At 38.1% G+C, this 17,412-nt stretch overlaps 1 protein-coding gene across 1 annotated transcript; it reads left to right on the top strand.

The window, feature by feature from the left end:
- Nucleotides 1-253: 253 nt before the first annotated feature.
- Nucleotides 254-11,023, top strand: LOC140242665 (terminal nucleotidyltransferase 5C-like). The gene has a single exon (XM_072322423.1). It carries the CDS (start codon nt 712-714, stop codon nt 2,059-2,061), a length of 1,350 nt encoding a protein of 449 aa, XP_072178524.1. The 5' UTR covers nt 254-711; the 3' UTR covers nt 2,062-11,023.
- The last annotated feature ends 6,389 nt before the right edge of the window (nt 11,024-17,412 follow it).

Genomic DNA, 17,412 nt, shown 5'->3' with positions numbered 1-17,412 from the left:
TGCATAAATTTTCCGCTATAATTCCAGCAGATCTATGTTAAACCTATAAACATAGGCCTATGGAAGTATGGGTCCCTAGAGGGTCCATCGTGTCTCAAGAACTTATGAGAGTTTTAACGCTCTCGGACCAGATTTGTCTGAGATTTTTTTTATGTTAATTTACGTCCCCATGTTGTAATTCATGTGCGGAGGGATATTATTGACTCGCTCGGGCAAGTCCCAGCTGGAAAATTACTTCTGTGTCACGCATCGTACCAAATACGTACGTACGACGATGCGTCGCGATTGCACGCACGTCGAACAGCTGTTAGGCCGACCAGTCCCATAACACATAATCTTCACATTGAAGTTTGCTCGTGCTATTCGTGAACTGTATTCTTATCTGCGCCATAGCTGTCCGTCCAGCCATCTGCTACACACTACATACATGCGACGCAGCCATCGGGCACGACTATCAAAACAGCAGTAGGAATCTTCGCGAACGAACGTGTGTGAGAAATCTACGAACCAAACAGCTGTGACTGAACACCGAATATAAATGCTGTATAAACTATTGTAAGTAAGGCTGAAAGCCCTTCTTAGTCGTTCTTAGTAGTCGGTTTCGAAGCTTGAGATAACTACATTTTGTCGGTGCAAGCAAAGTCTGAACATTCCGACTGTAGGCCTACGTGCATTCAACTCGCTCGGAGAACTGGTAATCCGATTTTCACCATGGCTTCCATCGAATCTGCGGCTCGATTCCAGGTTCTGAGTTATCCGCAGGTTCGACGCCTGGATGGAGTACTGAAAACCCCTGTGAACGTTCACGGTAGGGGTAATTTTCCAACTCTAGAAGTGACTCTTTTGGATTTGGTGGAGAATGTTCGCGACAAGCTTGAAGAAAATGAAATTGATGTGCGGTGCATTCGACTCAACGGGGGAGCAGCCAGTTTCGTGCTCAACAGCGCCGCCGAGGACCAGTCCTACAACGATTTGGATTTGATATTTGGAGTTGACCTGTCTAAGGCCGAGAATACGAGTATTATTCGAGATGCCGTCTTCGAATGCCTACTCAATTTCTTACCCGAGGAAGTCAGTAAAGAGCGAATGAATGCATGTACTATGCAGGAAGCCTACACAGAGAAAATGGTAAAAATATACAATGAAAATGACAGGTGGAGCCTCATTAGCCTCCTCAACATTGCTGGTGAGAATATCGAGCTGAAATTTGTGGACCAAATGAGGAGACAGTTTGAGTTCAGTGTCGATTCTTTTCAGATTGTTCTTGATTCACTCCTCTTCTTCAACAAAATATCTGAAGTACCAATGACGAGGCACTTCTATCCCACCGTGATTGGAGAGAGTGTCTTCGGAAATTTTGAAGAGGCCCTCTATCACTTACACAATAAGCTCATCGCTACGCGGAATCCAGAGGAAATTCGTGGGGGTGGCTTGCTAAAGTACTGCAATTTGTTAACTCGTGACTACAGCCCTGCATGCCAAGAGGAAATCAAGCAAATGGAACGATACATGTGTTCACGATTCTTCATCGACTTCTCTGATCTCCTTCAGCAGCAGCAGAAACTGGAGAGCTACCTGAACACACATTTTGCTGGAGACGACGTAGAGAAGTATGAATACCTTCTCATCCTTCACAGGGTGGTTGATGCAAGTACTGTGTGCCTGATGAGCCACGAACGCAGACAGACATTGAAGCTGATTTCAGATCTTGCACAGAGTGTGCAGTGGTCACTGGCCTTCAAGTCGCAACCCAAGAAACCAATGAGGTTATATTCTCAGCTTCCCATGGCATTACACGCGCCAATTTCATTGAACTCGTATAGCAGCAACAACAACAGCTGGCACCCTGTGCAGCCGCACATGCATCCACAGTTTCATCATCAGCAGTTTGGACAGAGAAGGCAGCCCATCATTCCATGTAGGTCGAGACAGGGCAAGTACGCAATGCACAACTCCAGCAATCACTTCACCAAGCCACAATTCATGCCAAGACCCTACCACTACCGGCACGACCCCAACAATAACGTTTCCCGAAGTGTTCAGCAAAAGTGGTCGTCATGATGCCATAACTGATATCTGTGCAAGACCCTCAGCCAAATGAGATGAAAAAAAAAAAACTCTTCTCTTTGTAGAGAGTAATTCCACTCAATCTTCGTGCGACAATACTTGAAAGTACTACTGGCTCATGCTCTACGTTTCCTTGAATCTCGTGCATGCTGGCTGTGAAATACATGCTAATGTACAGTCTGTGTCAAAGAAAAAAAAATGGTTTGATCTTTCTAAATTTGTGTTTATTCCCTTGTACTATAAATTGGGTATGTTATGATAAGGTACTAGTGACTGACAAATGAAGGCTAAACCAGCAATACCTGCTGTGCGCTTTATATAACTTTGGCAATAGATTTCATACTCAAAGCCATTGATTTGAGTACAGAATTTTGTAGACTGCATTGCAGCCCTCTGTGAACTGCAGTCATTTATGCTTTTGTCATCTCAGTTCAGAATGATAGCTTGATTACACATGGTAAAGTCATACAGATGGTGCTAAGATTGCGCAAGTGCATTAAACAGGTCACACTGTAAAATACTTGATTAACTCACAGTTTGTGGCAATAATGAAAAGTATGTGATGAGTTAACACCTGTCTGTACATGTAATCAGTAAAGTGTGTTTGATGTTCTGTACAGTCAAATTGGATTGAGCATTGGTGAAAGTATGTTATTTTTACATGTTGACGGAGGTTGATAATTGTGTCAGTGTACAGGGAGTGTACATTGTAGTCTTCATCGTGATGCTTTGACACTCTCCTCCTAGGCCCCTTCCTCCTTTGTGTATACATATGCTACGAAGCAATGATAGTTTTGGATAAAATCGATTCTCCTTCACAGTCAAAGGGAAAATCATCAAAAGTGCTGTTTCCAAGTATTGATTATAAAGTACAATTGTAAAGGCATGAAAACTGGTTGCAGACCATCATTTTGAAGAGCACATGTTAATGATGACACAGTTTCTTGCAGTACCAAACCACAGTAGGAAATCGATGCCAAATTACTATATGATGTGCATGTTGAAATTTTCAGTTAGGGTTTGACTATAAAGTACATGAACCCTCTATTCAATAATGAAAATGAAAACCAAACACTTTCAGTACCGGTACTGACAACCTCATTATGATTTTAATAGTGTACCTATTGTACATTCAAGTGAGGGAGTTGCAGTATATGCCTTCTATTTGAATTAGAATACCCTTGCTCTAAATGAGAGCTATCATGTTTGCAAACCTCTGTTGAAATTATCATTTTTTTTTTATTTATTTTTTTTTTTTACTCGATTCCCCCTCCCCCATACCCCCATACTTAAATTCTGCTGACATCTTGAAATGCAGTATTTTTGGCCTTGAAACTTATGAGACATATGATTACAACACAGAGGACTGTTGACAGATCTTCGAGTGCAGATGCACTAGTACTATACAGTATGTCCTGGTTTGTGGTTGCTCCCCTGGGTATGGCCCCCTGGGTATGACCCAAAGTTTCCAGTTGTGCAATACCCAGCTTTGCTTACAGAAGCCTGAATGCATGACCTTTGGACTCTGTGAAATACATGTACATGCCAACTTGGATCTGCAAGAAAAAAAAAAGTGCGTGGGAAGAATAATAGGCAGAGTGCAGTGTTTACTGTACATGCACTTATCTTTTTTTTCTCCTGGTAATCTGTTTTCTTTTGAATAATTATCTTGTCTGTCTATCCTCTGTGAGGACTATCTTTTGACATAAAAGTGAGTTGGCCTCTTTCCTCATATGGTGTTAACATGATTTTACATTGTACCGAGTGCAGCCATGTACAACATTATATTATGGTGTAAACTACTACATGCTTCATTTATTTTACACATTGATAGTGTGAAATTGATTAAAAAAAGATAAACAAGTTTCTCAGATCCATTTTTCTTGAAAGTACTATTGAATTGCATCAGATTTACAATGTTTTTTCATCAAGCTCCTGTGATGTTTGTGTAGGGCCTACACAGCCTTGTATATCTGTCCTCCAAATGGAAATCATATACATAGGCCTACTGAAAGTGGTACAAATGTTGAATGATTAAACTTAAGTCACTATCCCAGATGCTCTGAAAATCATCTCATGCTCAATTGAAGTATTGTGTTTGACAACTTGTTTTCAGCAAGTGCTGTTCATATTCCATACATGAGGAAAGAGCTGTTATTCCCCCAACCCTGTCTGTTGAAAGCTACTTTGCTGACAGTGTATTTTCTGAGAAATTCAATCTCCCACTCACACATGGTATAGGCTGTCACTGGGGCGCAGTGCGAAAGAGGAAAAGCTACTTCCACAAGAAACTTATTCAAGGGTTCCTGAAATCGATTGAATGTGACCTCATGTACTCAGATGATTGAGTCTGTTTTGTACCAGGATAGAGCAACATGCACCTAAATTGTTATTCATTTGACAGATTTGTAAACTCCAAAATGATTGTGTGTGTGTGTGCTTGTTTGCGCTCAGTAGTGTCTGTGTTGTCAAGTTTAAGATTGTACAAAGAAGTGCCAAAAATAGTCACTGTGATGGCACTCTAAGGTTGAAACTAAGATACATTGTACAATTGTAAGTGTGACATCTTGTTTTCAAAGGGTTCTTCAACCAGAACTTACAATGTACAGAAGTTCATTGTACTTGTCTGTGTATTTGTATGCATAGATTTCCTAAGCAATATTCAATATGTAGACCAAACAAGTCCTGTTTTACATTCATGTTCCATAAGCTTTACCATTGAGTTTGAAATCAGTGTAACAACATTAATGTAAAGTGATTCCTACTTTGAATTTGATTAATGGTTGAATGAATAGGTGCTATAGTGATCAAACGATCCTGCTGTTGTGCCACCATGCAGGAGTTGTGAAAAAGAGTCATTCTTTGACTGAAAGCAAACTGCTCAGAATGTAGACACAGTGCACAAAACACATATTTGTACCTCTTGATAGGGGATAGCTGGAGAAAGTGGTTCTCTTTGGCTATGGGCAATCACACATTATATATGGCAGTTAGCGTAATGTGGAAAACTAATGATTGGTCAGTGATCAGTGCAAGACATGGTATCATACATTGTATGTCTAACCTAGGTGAAGAAAGCATCGAGTTCCCTTTATCCATAGAATCTGCAATTGCACTAAAAATTCGTCGTGACTGTGCTTGTTGAAAATGAATTAATTCTTATGCCCTTTGCTCGTCATGCCAGAACATAAAGTCACAAGAAGGCTGGCAGATGTCTGAAGAAAGTCAAATCTTGCCATATGCTATTATGATAGAGGAGAAACCTGCTGAGGGTATTGACCTTGTATCACTGCAAAGGTCACTATATGAGTGATGGAAAGTTTGCACTAAAGTAGTCTATTCCACTTGGTTTGGTGTGAGTACTCTTCATTCTTTGATTCTCTTGTGTTTTCTGCAGTAGTGCAGCATATGTTTGATGAATGTTCTGTGGAGATATATTATGTTGTACAATGATATCTAAAGACAGAGTTGGGTGCTGGGTGATGTTACAATGTATGTGCAAATGAAACTTTAGCCTTTTCTATTTTTTAGATGTGCGCATCAGGTGAGTGTGTCACCAGAGAGATTATAATTTTATAGGATTAACTGTAATGATAATAGTAGATGTGGGTATGTATCGTGTACGTAATTATAATTTGACGAAAAATTTCATCACAAGAGCAGCTTGACATGTACAGTGTAGTACGGTATTCATAAAGTGTATATCAAAAGAACTACAAAGAAAGGCCACAGTTTCGCTTGAGAAATACCTGAACACGCTTGAAGTGTAGTGTTCGAGGGTGAAAAATACATTATACGGGTATGTCGTGGACTCCACCTCACTGACAGTGGACTTAAAGAGTATGCAAGTCTGATGCATTATACAACACATGTGTCTACGTATATGAAAAGAGAGAAAGGTGATTGGACTGAAGTATGGTATGTGTGATATAGTAAGGTCTTTCTGGAGACAGCACCAAGTATAGTTTGTGCCAATTTTTTTTTTTTTTTTCTTTGTCAGGATAAGCTGAAAAGTAGCAAACAGCTGCATTACACATGTACAGCATTTGCAACCACCCCATTTGTCCACATGTGGACCATATCTTAAAGCACAGTGCATATTATGAAGGTGCAGGATGTTTGTCTCATATGACATATTATATACAGTGCAATTTCAATCTTGCACACATACGTCTACAGTTAAGCGAAACATGCAGACTGCTGCCTCAGTAGCTGGACAGTACAATACAGGAGACACACTCAGAGGGTAGGTAGCTGTTTGGGCCTCTCACATTTAAATGTATAAAGTAACAATTTCGCCATATGAGCTTTAACCTTTTTTTCTCTTTTTTTTTATTTATTGTGGCAGTACTGACAAGAATGAACATTTTCTGCTTTCCCGATATGATATCCATATCAATGTCAATGGATTCATATCTTAATGAGGTTATAAATTACTTTGTTTATGAAGCAGGTTGAGTCAACATATTGACACACTAATTACTGTTACGTGAACCACACAGCTAATTGTACAACCAATATTCTTCTTGTATTGCTATCATTGCTTGACAGCGATATTAGACATGGAGGAGGGAGAAGTTGTATTATTGTTCAAAAGACTTTGGAGAGCTTTCAAAATATGGGAAAGTGATGGCAAAATGATTGATAAAATAGGGAAGCCAACGCAAGAAAAAGTGGTCAAATGACCAATGGGATGGGTACTATTTTTGAGGTGCCAATATTTATATGATGGCATATTAATTTACTGAATGAGATTGGAATTTCATGTAGTTCTCCTCATGTATTATTCATTTTAACTTTTTTTTTTTTTTGGTGGTAATATTGAGGTGATTTTGGGCTTCCGTATATCAGACAATTGAGCTGTGGCAGCTGTAAGTGGACATGAACTCTGTGCTTTCTCTTTCCCCTTCCCAATCCATTTGCCTGGGCATTATGGTTTTCCCCAATCACATACATCTCTCTCTTCCCCCTGTTTCTCCTTTCCCCTCCATGCACTAGTAATCTGTATATTTGCATGAACAGCGATGCTACAACATACACACCAGTCTCATACTCTGTATGTGTGTGTAATTGTGCAAGCTGATGATGTTTCAAAGGTACTTTGTATGAGGTATTGTTTGCATTCCTTTTGCTGTTTAAAAAAAAAAGAATAAAAATGCACTTTAAAAGATGTTTTAGAAAGTATATGTTAGAAATGTCTCAAACTTTTAAGTTCTCAAACAGAAAAAAAAAACCTTCACTAAAGAGTCTATCTTGGTATATTGTATCTGTGAACATTGACAATGTTATTTTGCATTCCAGTATATGTACAGTGTACTACAAGATTCTGTTGAGTACTAGTTGCTTATAAAAATTTGTATGTAAAGATATAGACAGCATGATATATTGTCTTTATTTATTTATTTTTTTAAATATATTATTATTTTTTTTTTGCCTAAGAAATGTTTATATCTTCATGTGGAAGCAACTTCATTTTCCTGGGTTATTATTATTTGTGTGACTTACAGTAAAAGGAATGTTATTTTTATACTTCAGCAATAACCTGCAGAACAGAGAAAAACATCCTAGAGCAGAGTATGCTGTACATGTGCTTTGACCTTTTTGTGGAGTTGCCACTAGCTTACAGAATATATAGTGTAGAGACAAAGAGCTGTGTTTCAATGAGGGATATACAGTGTACGCTGTAACCTGTGTATGATAGGAAGGATCATTAGTGCTGAAAGGAAGAACTGTAACTCGAGTGGAGACCAGGGCTGCATTTGAGTCTTGCCCAGTACTCCAGCTGTGAAGGCAGCTAGGAGGGCGAGGGTGAATCGAAGTAAAGAGTATTTTTGAGACGAAAGGATATGGGATGAGGTACTGTACTATGTACACTTTGCCATATGGGCATGGCTTGTGATGGTAATGGTATTTGATAATTTCTCTAGAGTGGACAGAGTCATATCACTAACCTCCAAACTGAGGCAGCCCGAGCATTTTAGGAACTGTATATCTCCTTGTATAGGAATGGATGAAAACTTTATCTTTGCATCGGGCTCTTCCGAGCACATTTGCTCTGCTGTATATGAATACAATCTGTAAAAACAGTTTCTTTTCTTATTGAAGACACTTTAAATAACAAGTTAGATTGCAGCACTTTTAAACTTATTTTGATGATCAATCCTAAATAAATAAAACCTTTAAATGTGCAGTAACAAACCTGTATACAGTAACACATGTAATGTAAAAACAAAAAAAACAAAAACAGAAAAACCTGTGAGTGCTTCTATGTGTAAAGTTGTCGATGTGGTTGCATAAATCAGTTAATGGATTAACCGTGTTATAAATCTTTGTATTGCAACAATACTGAGTTTATGTGTTGTATTGTGTTAATTGCTTTGTTACACTAGTTGTGTAATGTGAAGAAAATACAGAATTGATAGCTGTTGGGGGGGGGGGGGAACTCATTCAGTGTGATTTGTGCTAAACGCTTTTCCATCTGTATGAAACAGTCATCCTGTCTTGTTGCCGTAGTAGCTAAATGTTGGAAATGTTTCGGCATTTACAATGTTATACAATGTATGTTGTTTCAAAACACTCCAATTTGTACAGCACTGCTGGCAAGACTCTAGTAAGATCTAATCTTCATGCTCATATTGTTGAGCATGATTTTGATTTTCACCCACTCATATTTGGCCTTCTCTTTGAACATTGTATGCCAATAACACTGTACGATTCAGTGTGTCGCTGTGGCACTTGTCTCAGCCCTGCTAAAAATGGTCTGTTTCGGTTTACGCCAGAACTGTATATTTCAAGTTTCTTGTGAATTGTCGGGAATGCGAATGAGTGAGCAGATCGTCCTGATTCTTAGAAATTGTTAAAGCAGCACAGGATAACTGAAGTGCCTTCGATATTCAAGTTCTGTGATGTTACTGTTCAGATTGCTGTTACTTTTCTTAAATTGATCGATACTAGAAGTCCAGTATGCATGCTTGCCATGTACGGTATTTGCAAATGGGCAACTGATGAAGAAGCTTTAATCTGTGTATGTGAACACACTTTCACTTGTGAAGACATATGTACATTCATTGTTACAAGGTACCTGTATATAATGTACTGCTTACATTGTAACATGCTGTGTGGTTTTTCATTTCTTCTTTGGGTCTACAATGCCTATGTACATTTGTGAAGCAATTGACCAAAATGTCTGTTTCTGTTTTCTCGTACTACACAATACGTAGGGTATAGTGTATGGCATATGTACTAAAACTTACATGATTATTGTAAGATGTATGTGTGGCTTGACAGTAGCTCACTTTTGTATTCCTTTGACATACCGGTAGTCAAAGTTTCAAGCAGGAATGACAGTGTAGAAATGATAGCTGCCCCCCCCCCCCCCCCCAATATTTCAAAAGGTAAAATATGACTGGGAATGCTGTTGCTTGTACAATGTAGGTTCTGTAAAATGAGTGATGCTCGCTTGCATTTTGATTTTATGAATTTCGCGAGAGCCAAGATTCAGGAAATTAAAATGCATGTGAAATTTCTTACCTACATTGTATGCAGTGAATGCTAGTAGCTATTCGTGAAAATTTCATGCCACAAAAAGGGATGTCAGATCCAATTTTCGAAAATTTTATGCTAGGAATATCATGTTTGACAGTACAAGCATGTATACATGCTATGGGAAATTCCTACATCACATCATGTGCTACCCCCAGGTGATTCTAAACTCATATAAAAGCAGACACTACAGAGGAACTTCAGGGACTACTGGAACTACTATAATGACCTATGCCATTTATGAAATAGACCACTTGCTGATGTAAATCACCTTATAATTAGGGAACACTGGTAAGACAAGCAAGGGTATATGTAAGCATACACATTCACATGTGTAAATGCACCTCTCATATTACATTCTAAAAGAGAAATATCTATTCTTGTGGACTTTTGAAATCTTGAATTATCGCTACAGGCAGAAAAAATTTTGGGGATGACTCTTAGTGACCTGGCGCAATTATTGTATTCATATACATGTATAGATGTGGATGCCACTTTTGAGTATTAGCCAAAAAAAAGAAGAACATAGAAAGATTCTGTGTTGTAATATCATAGACCTCATCCATTAAAAGTCACAGCTAGTAATGTTACATACAGCGTGACAAGCCCTGAACATTGTAATGATATTTTTTTTTTAATTGGAATTACCCAGTAGAAGATAAACCCTGAAACATCCTTAGTGATTTCTATTCTGTTGCCGAATAGAATCTTAAACCCCTGGACCATGGCCATACACACACTGTGGTATGCTTCATTTGTGGATGGTCAAGTCCTTCGACATAAACTGGGATTATTCTATGTAATGCCTGTATGTATATGTATATACATACTCCAAGTTGTGTGTTGGGCTGAAAATCATCGACATCAATGTTGTACCATAATACATTGTATGTGAATGAGGCATTTTTTAGCCTTTGAATTTCCAAAATCCAAGTTGTATTTCAGTTAGGGTTGAAGTCATTATCTTTCAGAAAGAAAAATAATTTTGTCTCTTAAACAAATCTTCCACTGTACAAAAGATCTCTCCGGTGCAGGCTATAAATGTGTATGTCAATGACAATCTCTTTTAAACCAACCCCTGTCACAAAGAAAAAAAAAATGTGCGAACATGTAAATATTCTGTAATGAATTAGCCACCCTTAGTACATTTGTACATTTTATGCTCTGTTGTTGTGCTCTTTTTGTTTGTTATAAATTCCTTTATCTTGTATTCTTTGTGTTATTGTGTCTGTGTGTTTGAGGGCCTAAGGTCATGTACTGTAATACTGTGTACGTCTTACTGAGTGTGACCATAAAGGAAACCCAGAGATTATTGGTCTTATGTTCATTAAGTCATGATTGACCCTTTATGCAAGAAATACTGATTCTTCCTCTCAAAGTTAAATAAATAAAAATCTATTTGAGAAAAAGTGTACATGTTTGTATGAAGCTACATCTTTCTGTGTCCAACACTGAATTTGTGCTTTTGTGTGATTGAATTTTGTGATTTTGTGCTTTGGTGTTTTTGTGTGAAATGATCCATTCAACTCGGCTGCACCTCGTTGAATGGATCAGTAAGCAAATAAAATATTCTGCCCATTGCACGAATGAAAAAAAAAAATCATTATTTGTTTCATATAACACCTAAAAATAGTACCTTGTCATTTAATGATATATGAATTAAGGAACAAGCGAGAAGGTCCGTCAATACACTTGATCGCATACACACTGCAAATGCAATTGTTTTTCGTACATACATGTAGTGTGCTGGGCTATCAGCGTGCTGGCAATGGAGCAAATCGCGTGGATCCAAGATTTGACAATAAATGGAGCCACAAGTGCATGAATAATGACGCAGTTAGTAAAATGGAACAAATGATCAATATCAAACATCCAATCAAATGACAAGAATCTACTGTCAACCTTGCTCAAGTCGACCTCATACAAGTCGTATAGTCGCATAAGTCGAAGGTCTTATAAGTCCTCTTCTCTTTATATGTTATTGATTGTAATTCCTCATAAGTCAAATTTTCTCTTAGTCGAAGCTATTTCTTCAGTCCATATTCGACTTCGGCAAGGTTGACTCTTCCACGGAATAACCTGTGTTTTAATATGCATAGCACTGAACCAGTTTATATAGCACCTTTTATATGTGTGAACATCCACAGCTTACTATGGGTGTGTGTGTGTGTGTGTGTGTGTGTGTGCGTGTGTGTGTGTGTGTGTGTGTATGTGTGTGCTTGTGTGTGTCTGTGTGTTCATTATGAGATTAAAAAAAATTAAACATGACACAATGCAGAAGACATTGTTCATAGGTCTAAGTTACTGGAACTCGAAATTCTCACTGAGAAATGCTGGGTAATCCCATGTTTGTAATTAGTCCAAATTAAATACAAGACAAGCAGGCCTTGATACACAATTCTAGTTAAGCACTAGACCCATTCTTGGTAGAAATATTGCCTTGTTATTTGGTGGAAGGTACAATACCACATCATTCACTTTGTTCATGGATAAAGGGTCATAGTGCATGTGGCTGTCAAATTGAAGTACAGTACCAAGTACCACCGTACCCATTTGTTTTTTTCACAACATCAAGAAACTCCGGCATTTCATACCTGACCCCCCCCCCCCCCCAACCATGCATGCTCAAACAAACACATCAAACACATAAGGCTGGCTGAAGACAGTCCAGTGTTATTCAAGAGAGGTATGTAGTTCAGGTGCGAAAGGGATAGTGGAAAACCCCCCCAACATATTCTAGACTTGTTCCTGTTCAATATTTGTCATGAAGAACAAGGCAGATTGAAAAAGGACTCATAGCGACATTAAGACTAACCGCCTTCAGTTTTTTGTGGGTTTTTTTTTTTTTTTGGTTGTTTCTCCAAAGATATTTGATCTGCTGCATGTACATGGCCGTTTTCACACAAAGCAATTAATTTCTATCACTATTAATTGAAAAGTAGGTAGTAGAATGAGCATTTAATGGCAAAGACCACATGCCATGACGAATCCTCAAATCAGTAGCTTTTATATCTTACTATCAAGTGTTATGCCTTGTTGAGCATTGGGTTTGGTTACTCATCCTCTACAATGCAAGATGAAGATAACACCAAGCAAATGGTCTTTATATAGTTTCATCTAGCAGTACGGTCTTATTTTTGGATTGAATTATAAAGGATGAGTAACCATTAACAAAGCAAACCAAAATAATGCTCAACAAAGCTTGATTCCTCTTCTCGGTACATGGGCTGGGATTCACAGAGAGGTAAAGAGAGAATGTATTTGAGTTTTTCACCTTCTTCTTGCTTCCTTCCTCCCTCCCCCCCCCCCCCCAACCATCTGAAAGACAGATTCAAATCGCTCCTTTTTAGATGTGAACTTTTACCATAAAGTACTGTAAAACTAGAAAAATTTGTGATTATGAGCTGACCATTGGATGGTCTTTTCGGAGGCATGAAACTTTCAAAAATTGCCACTGACATTCAGTGTATTGTGACAAGAACTTTTGCATCCATTTTAGTTTTGTGAATCTTGGCTCCTTGAAAAATTCTCAAAACTTTTGTCAATGCAAAAAATTGATGGTTTTATAGTAGTAAATCAACTGTGGTATGTAGGTGCTCAATCTGAATCTTCCGCCATCATTGTCTATCATGCCAGACATGCAAGACTTAAAGGGGAAGGCTAGTAACTGATCAGTGGGAATCAGTGGAAATGCTGGGAGATGATTGTTCCAATCCTTATGGGATTCATTCAAGAGTTCATTGTATGTCTAATGTTGTGTGAAAATGATTTGCTTCAGAATGGTCTCATATTCAAGTAATGTGCAGTTTAATGCTTCCAGGTTAGCGTCCCTGGTCAGTGACGGAGCATTAATCTGCACATTACTTGAATATGAGACCATTCTAAAGCAAATCATTTTCACACAACAATAGATGTACAATGGACTCTTGAATGAATCCCATAAGGATTGGAACAATCATCTCCCAGCATTTCCACTGATTCCCACTGATCAGTTACTAGCCTTCCCCTTTAAATCAACAAAACAGTCTCCTGGAAGGGTGCGTAGGAGATATGTAGGTACTTCCTAAATTCTCTCGAAGTCCTGAGTCTGTCTTCAGCCCATTCATTTTATGTATTGATCCAGGGGTTCTAAGGGCTACTTGGTCCATACTCCTCAGATCATCCTTGGTCTTCCCTGAATCTTTTTGTGCTCTTGCATAATCCCTTTTGCTCTTTATGATTGTGCACAATAAAACTGTCTGTGTGTGGGTGTCAGGAGGCAAAGAGGATTATACAGATGATATCTCTAGAACTGTAGGGTATAGGGCCTACCACCATGCAGATTGTCACTCCATCACTAAAGACCATCTCATTGGTGGAGATGAGAATCATACAGGCCAGATTATTTACAAGCGAATGGTATGGTGAGCTTTAAACTTTTTGCAAGATACCAAGGAAACACTTATGAAATAGTACAGAGCATACCGTTCTAAGAGGAATTCAAAGTTTATTTGGTTTGGAATGACTAAAACATCCAAAAACAAAGTAAAGCAAAGCGATCGAAAAAAAGTATGGGTCCCACACTCTATTAGAATTGCTCTGTTTTGGATATTTCAGCCATTTCAAAACCAATTTTCATCAAATAAATGTTGAATTCCTCATGGAATTACATGCTCTTTCATATTTTATAAGAGGTTTCTCATTATCTCACCAAAAAATGTTAGAAACCTGAAATTAGGTCTCAACCAAAACTATATACGATCTCTTTAAGCTTTCCAAACCAGATGAAGCTACCATGTATGACGCAAAGGGACCAATAACAAGCCCTCTGCTACATAATTATCATCAAATTGCAGGTAAAGATGCAAATACATAAAGCTCAGCCGAATGATGACTGCTGTCATAGTCTTGCAGAAGTTTGTTGATGCCAACCCTACTGAGGAAAGGTTTAAAACAGCTATATTGTCTTTCAGAAAAGCAAATTATATTTCGCTAGTCTAGACCAGTAAAATTGCTCATCGGTAAGATACATGTTATTGAAGACTGTGGTACGATATTTACCTCAATTAATCTGATGGGTTCAAAGGAGTTACGTTATCGGTCTTGGACAGCGGTTCCAAAAAACGACTTCTTTGGGTGCACCTTCCTACAATTTGATGACAATAATGGTCTTTTCATTATCCAGTGTAGCCTTTTTAATGTTGGTATACTGCTCTTCCAAGGAGGATAATTCTGTCATTGTTATCACCCAAGCAGGACCAGTTATCTATTGCTACACCTGGGATAAAGTGGACACAGTCATCCAAACATGTGCAAACAAGGATTTGAACTTGAGATCTGTTAAAGTCCAGAGCCTTATATGCTATGCCACAGTGCTCATACTGCAACTGATTGACAAATTGCCCTTTATCGAAGTTAATAAACACTGATTTTTCAGTGTTTCAGTAGCAGCCATGGTAGATGTCATGGGCATACATGCCTGAGTGGGATTTAAAATTCCATCCCTTGTTGTTCTGATTACTTGAACATAATTGTTCAAATAAGGACAAGAAAAACAATGTCTGTTGATGTGATGTCTGGCTCGTATGATTTCTGTTGTCACAAACCATGGTGGTAGTGATTTCAGACTATTATAAAAGAGAAGCCTTTAATTACTTAATGTAGTGACAAATACTTTATGAAGGTGAAATTTGTTGCCATCAATTGCCAAATCAAACAAACAAATAGATAAACAAAGAAAGAAACATCCACATTTATAATGTCATAAAAAATCTTCATGACTGATGATTTGGGCAAAAACATAAGTTTATCTTGACATACAATTAACAAAGAGTATGGATTCTAATTTTTCCTTGAAAACCTGATATTTGATATTCAGCTAAACAACCTCCACTAGACCAAACATACTTACAAAGCCTGACTGAACACAAAATAACAGTTCATAAACTCCAAGAACAGGTGCAGACTTGCTGACTTGTTGACTTGCAAAAGAAAGAAAGAAAAAAAAAAAAGCACCCCAAAACAACAACAAGTGAACAGACATAACAGAAATTGAACATTCCTCCATGGAATGCCCATTCCCCCTTTGCCTTCTAATGAGTATAGAATAAGTTGAAATAGAAGAATAATGATGCTTGGATTACTGGTACCGTGACTCAAACAGAAGAATAGTTATCTTCACTCATTGGGAGTCTGAGGATATTTCATAAACAGAAATTCCACAGATTTGCTCATATATGGGGACCTGAGATGTCTATGAAAGACAAACAAACATACAAACAATAAATTCCAACATCCAGCTTACATGACCTTGCATAACTACTAAACCCTTTAAAAACTTTCACTCAAAGAATTGTGATGTCATCCTCATTTCTAGTGCCAATGATACAGAAAATGAGTCTCAAACAAGAGCCACTATCACTGAAGAAGTCTTGTGTTAAGCATTGGAAGTACCTCCACACATTTGTTAACAACAATTATCCCACTGAGAAATGAACAATCTAAATCTAATGCTCACAGGATATTGCCTGCACATTTGAAACTCCAGACTTCCTTGCAGTCACTGGACACCCATTGGAAATCTGAGCCATGCCTCACAGATGGGGGTATGAGATGCTAATGACACGGGCCATTTAGCAATCATTAATTTCTGGCTGTGAAATGTAATCTGTTTCTCTCCATGGTTGTCTTATCTAATGCATTAATTGGACTATCACCTATCAGTGCGCTCATTGGTTTATCGCACCAGCAAATGAACTGGGCAGTGGTCATATGAGACATGAGTGCTTAGATACTCTCTGCCATAGCACCGTCTGTATTCTTACACATGATAGCATCAGTGACAATTAAATTGGGTTAATCTCTGGCACCTGGCCATAACAATCAGAACAATGACAGCAAGTTTTAAGCAGAATAATAAAAAAACAATAGTTTATCTGTTGTTATAACTTCAAGGAGGAGATAGTAGTAAACAACAACAGCACACATGCACCATTTCCGTGACACTGAACAGTAATCAGGCTACATCACCACCAAACTTTTAGGAGGAATTGAAAAGAACTGACTTTATTCCTCACAAGCCATGTGTGTCATCTCTCTCTCTTCCTAGCAGCTTTTCCGTCCACATGAGTTTCCTTGAACAAATTCACGAATACACTGATTTGCATATTTGAAAGATATATGCATATTCATGACATGCTCCTTTGGAACAAACACACCGTCCATGACACAGAACAAAGTAAGCCATAACTGTTAGTATAATGTATTGACATCCCAACAGCATCACACTTTGCTAGGTGATGGGTGCACACTTTACTTGACTGCAAAGTGAAAAATAAGCCCCCTGATTTCCTTGCACTTTTTAGATGTCAGGCAAGCTTGGCAATATTCATGGGAAATCACCCCAAAGTGAGATTTAGTTGGTTAAAGGAACATCATTGCAAAGTTTCATATCGATCAGAACATTAATTTTGATAGCGCTTCAATTTCTGAAGCCAACACTCACAGCGCTTTGTAATGTGACTGTACACTTGAGTGAATATGTGATACTCATTTGCTGTGTAACACAAAATATCAATTGCTGCAGATAACTCTAGAATGAAACCCCATCTTTATGACATCATTCTGAGATAAATTTGTAATACATGTAATACGTTCCTAAACACCATACTGCAACAACAACAAAATGTATAGATTCTCTATTCTCACTTTTGACCACAAATTTAGACATTAGCCTCTGTGCACATGCATGTTTGTTCGTGTTTGTATCTAAGTCTGTATGTAGATGCGCGAGTGCAAAATATAATGGTCATTCCATTTGTGTTG

The sequence above is a fragment of the Diadema setosum genome, chromosome 19, assembly GCF_964275005.1.
Source record: "Diadema setosum chromosome 19, eeDiaSeto1, whole genome shotgun sequence".
NCBI classification, from domain to species: Eukaryota; Metazoa; Echinodermata; class Echinoidea; order Diadematoida; family Diadematidae; genus Diadema; species Diadema setosum.
The sequence above is the reverse complement of the archived record's forward strand: the minus strand, read 5'-3'. Positions and strand labels throughout refer to the sequence as shown.

Bases quoted from the DNA above. Each gene is read 5' to 3' on its own strand.
- LOC140242665 (XM_072322423.1), top strand. From the start codon at position 712: ATGGCTTCCATCGAATCTGCGGCTCGATTCCAGGTTCTGAGTTATCCG.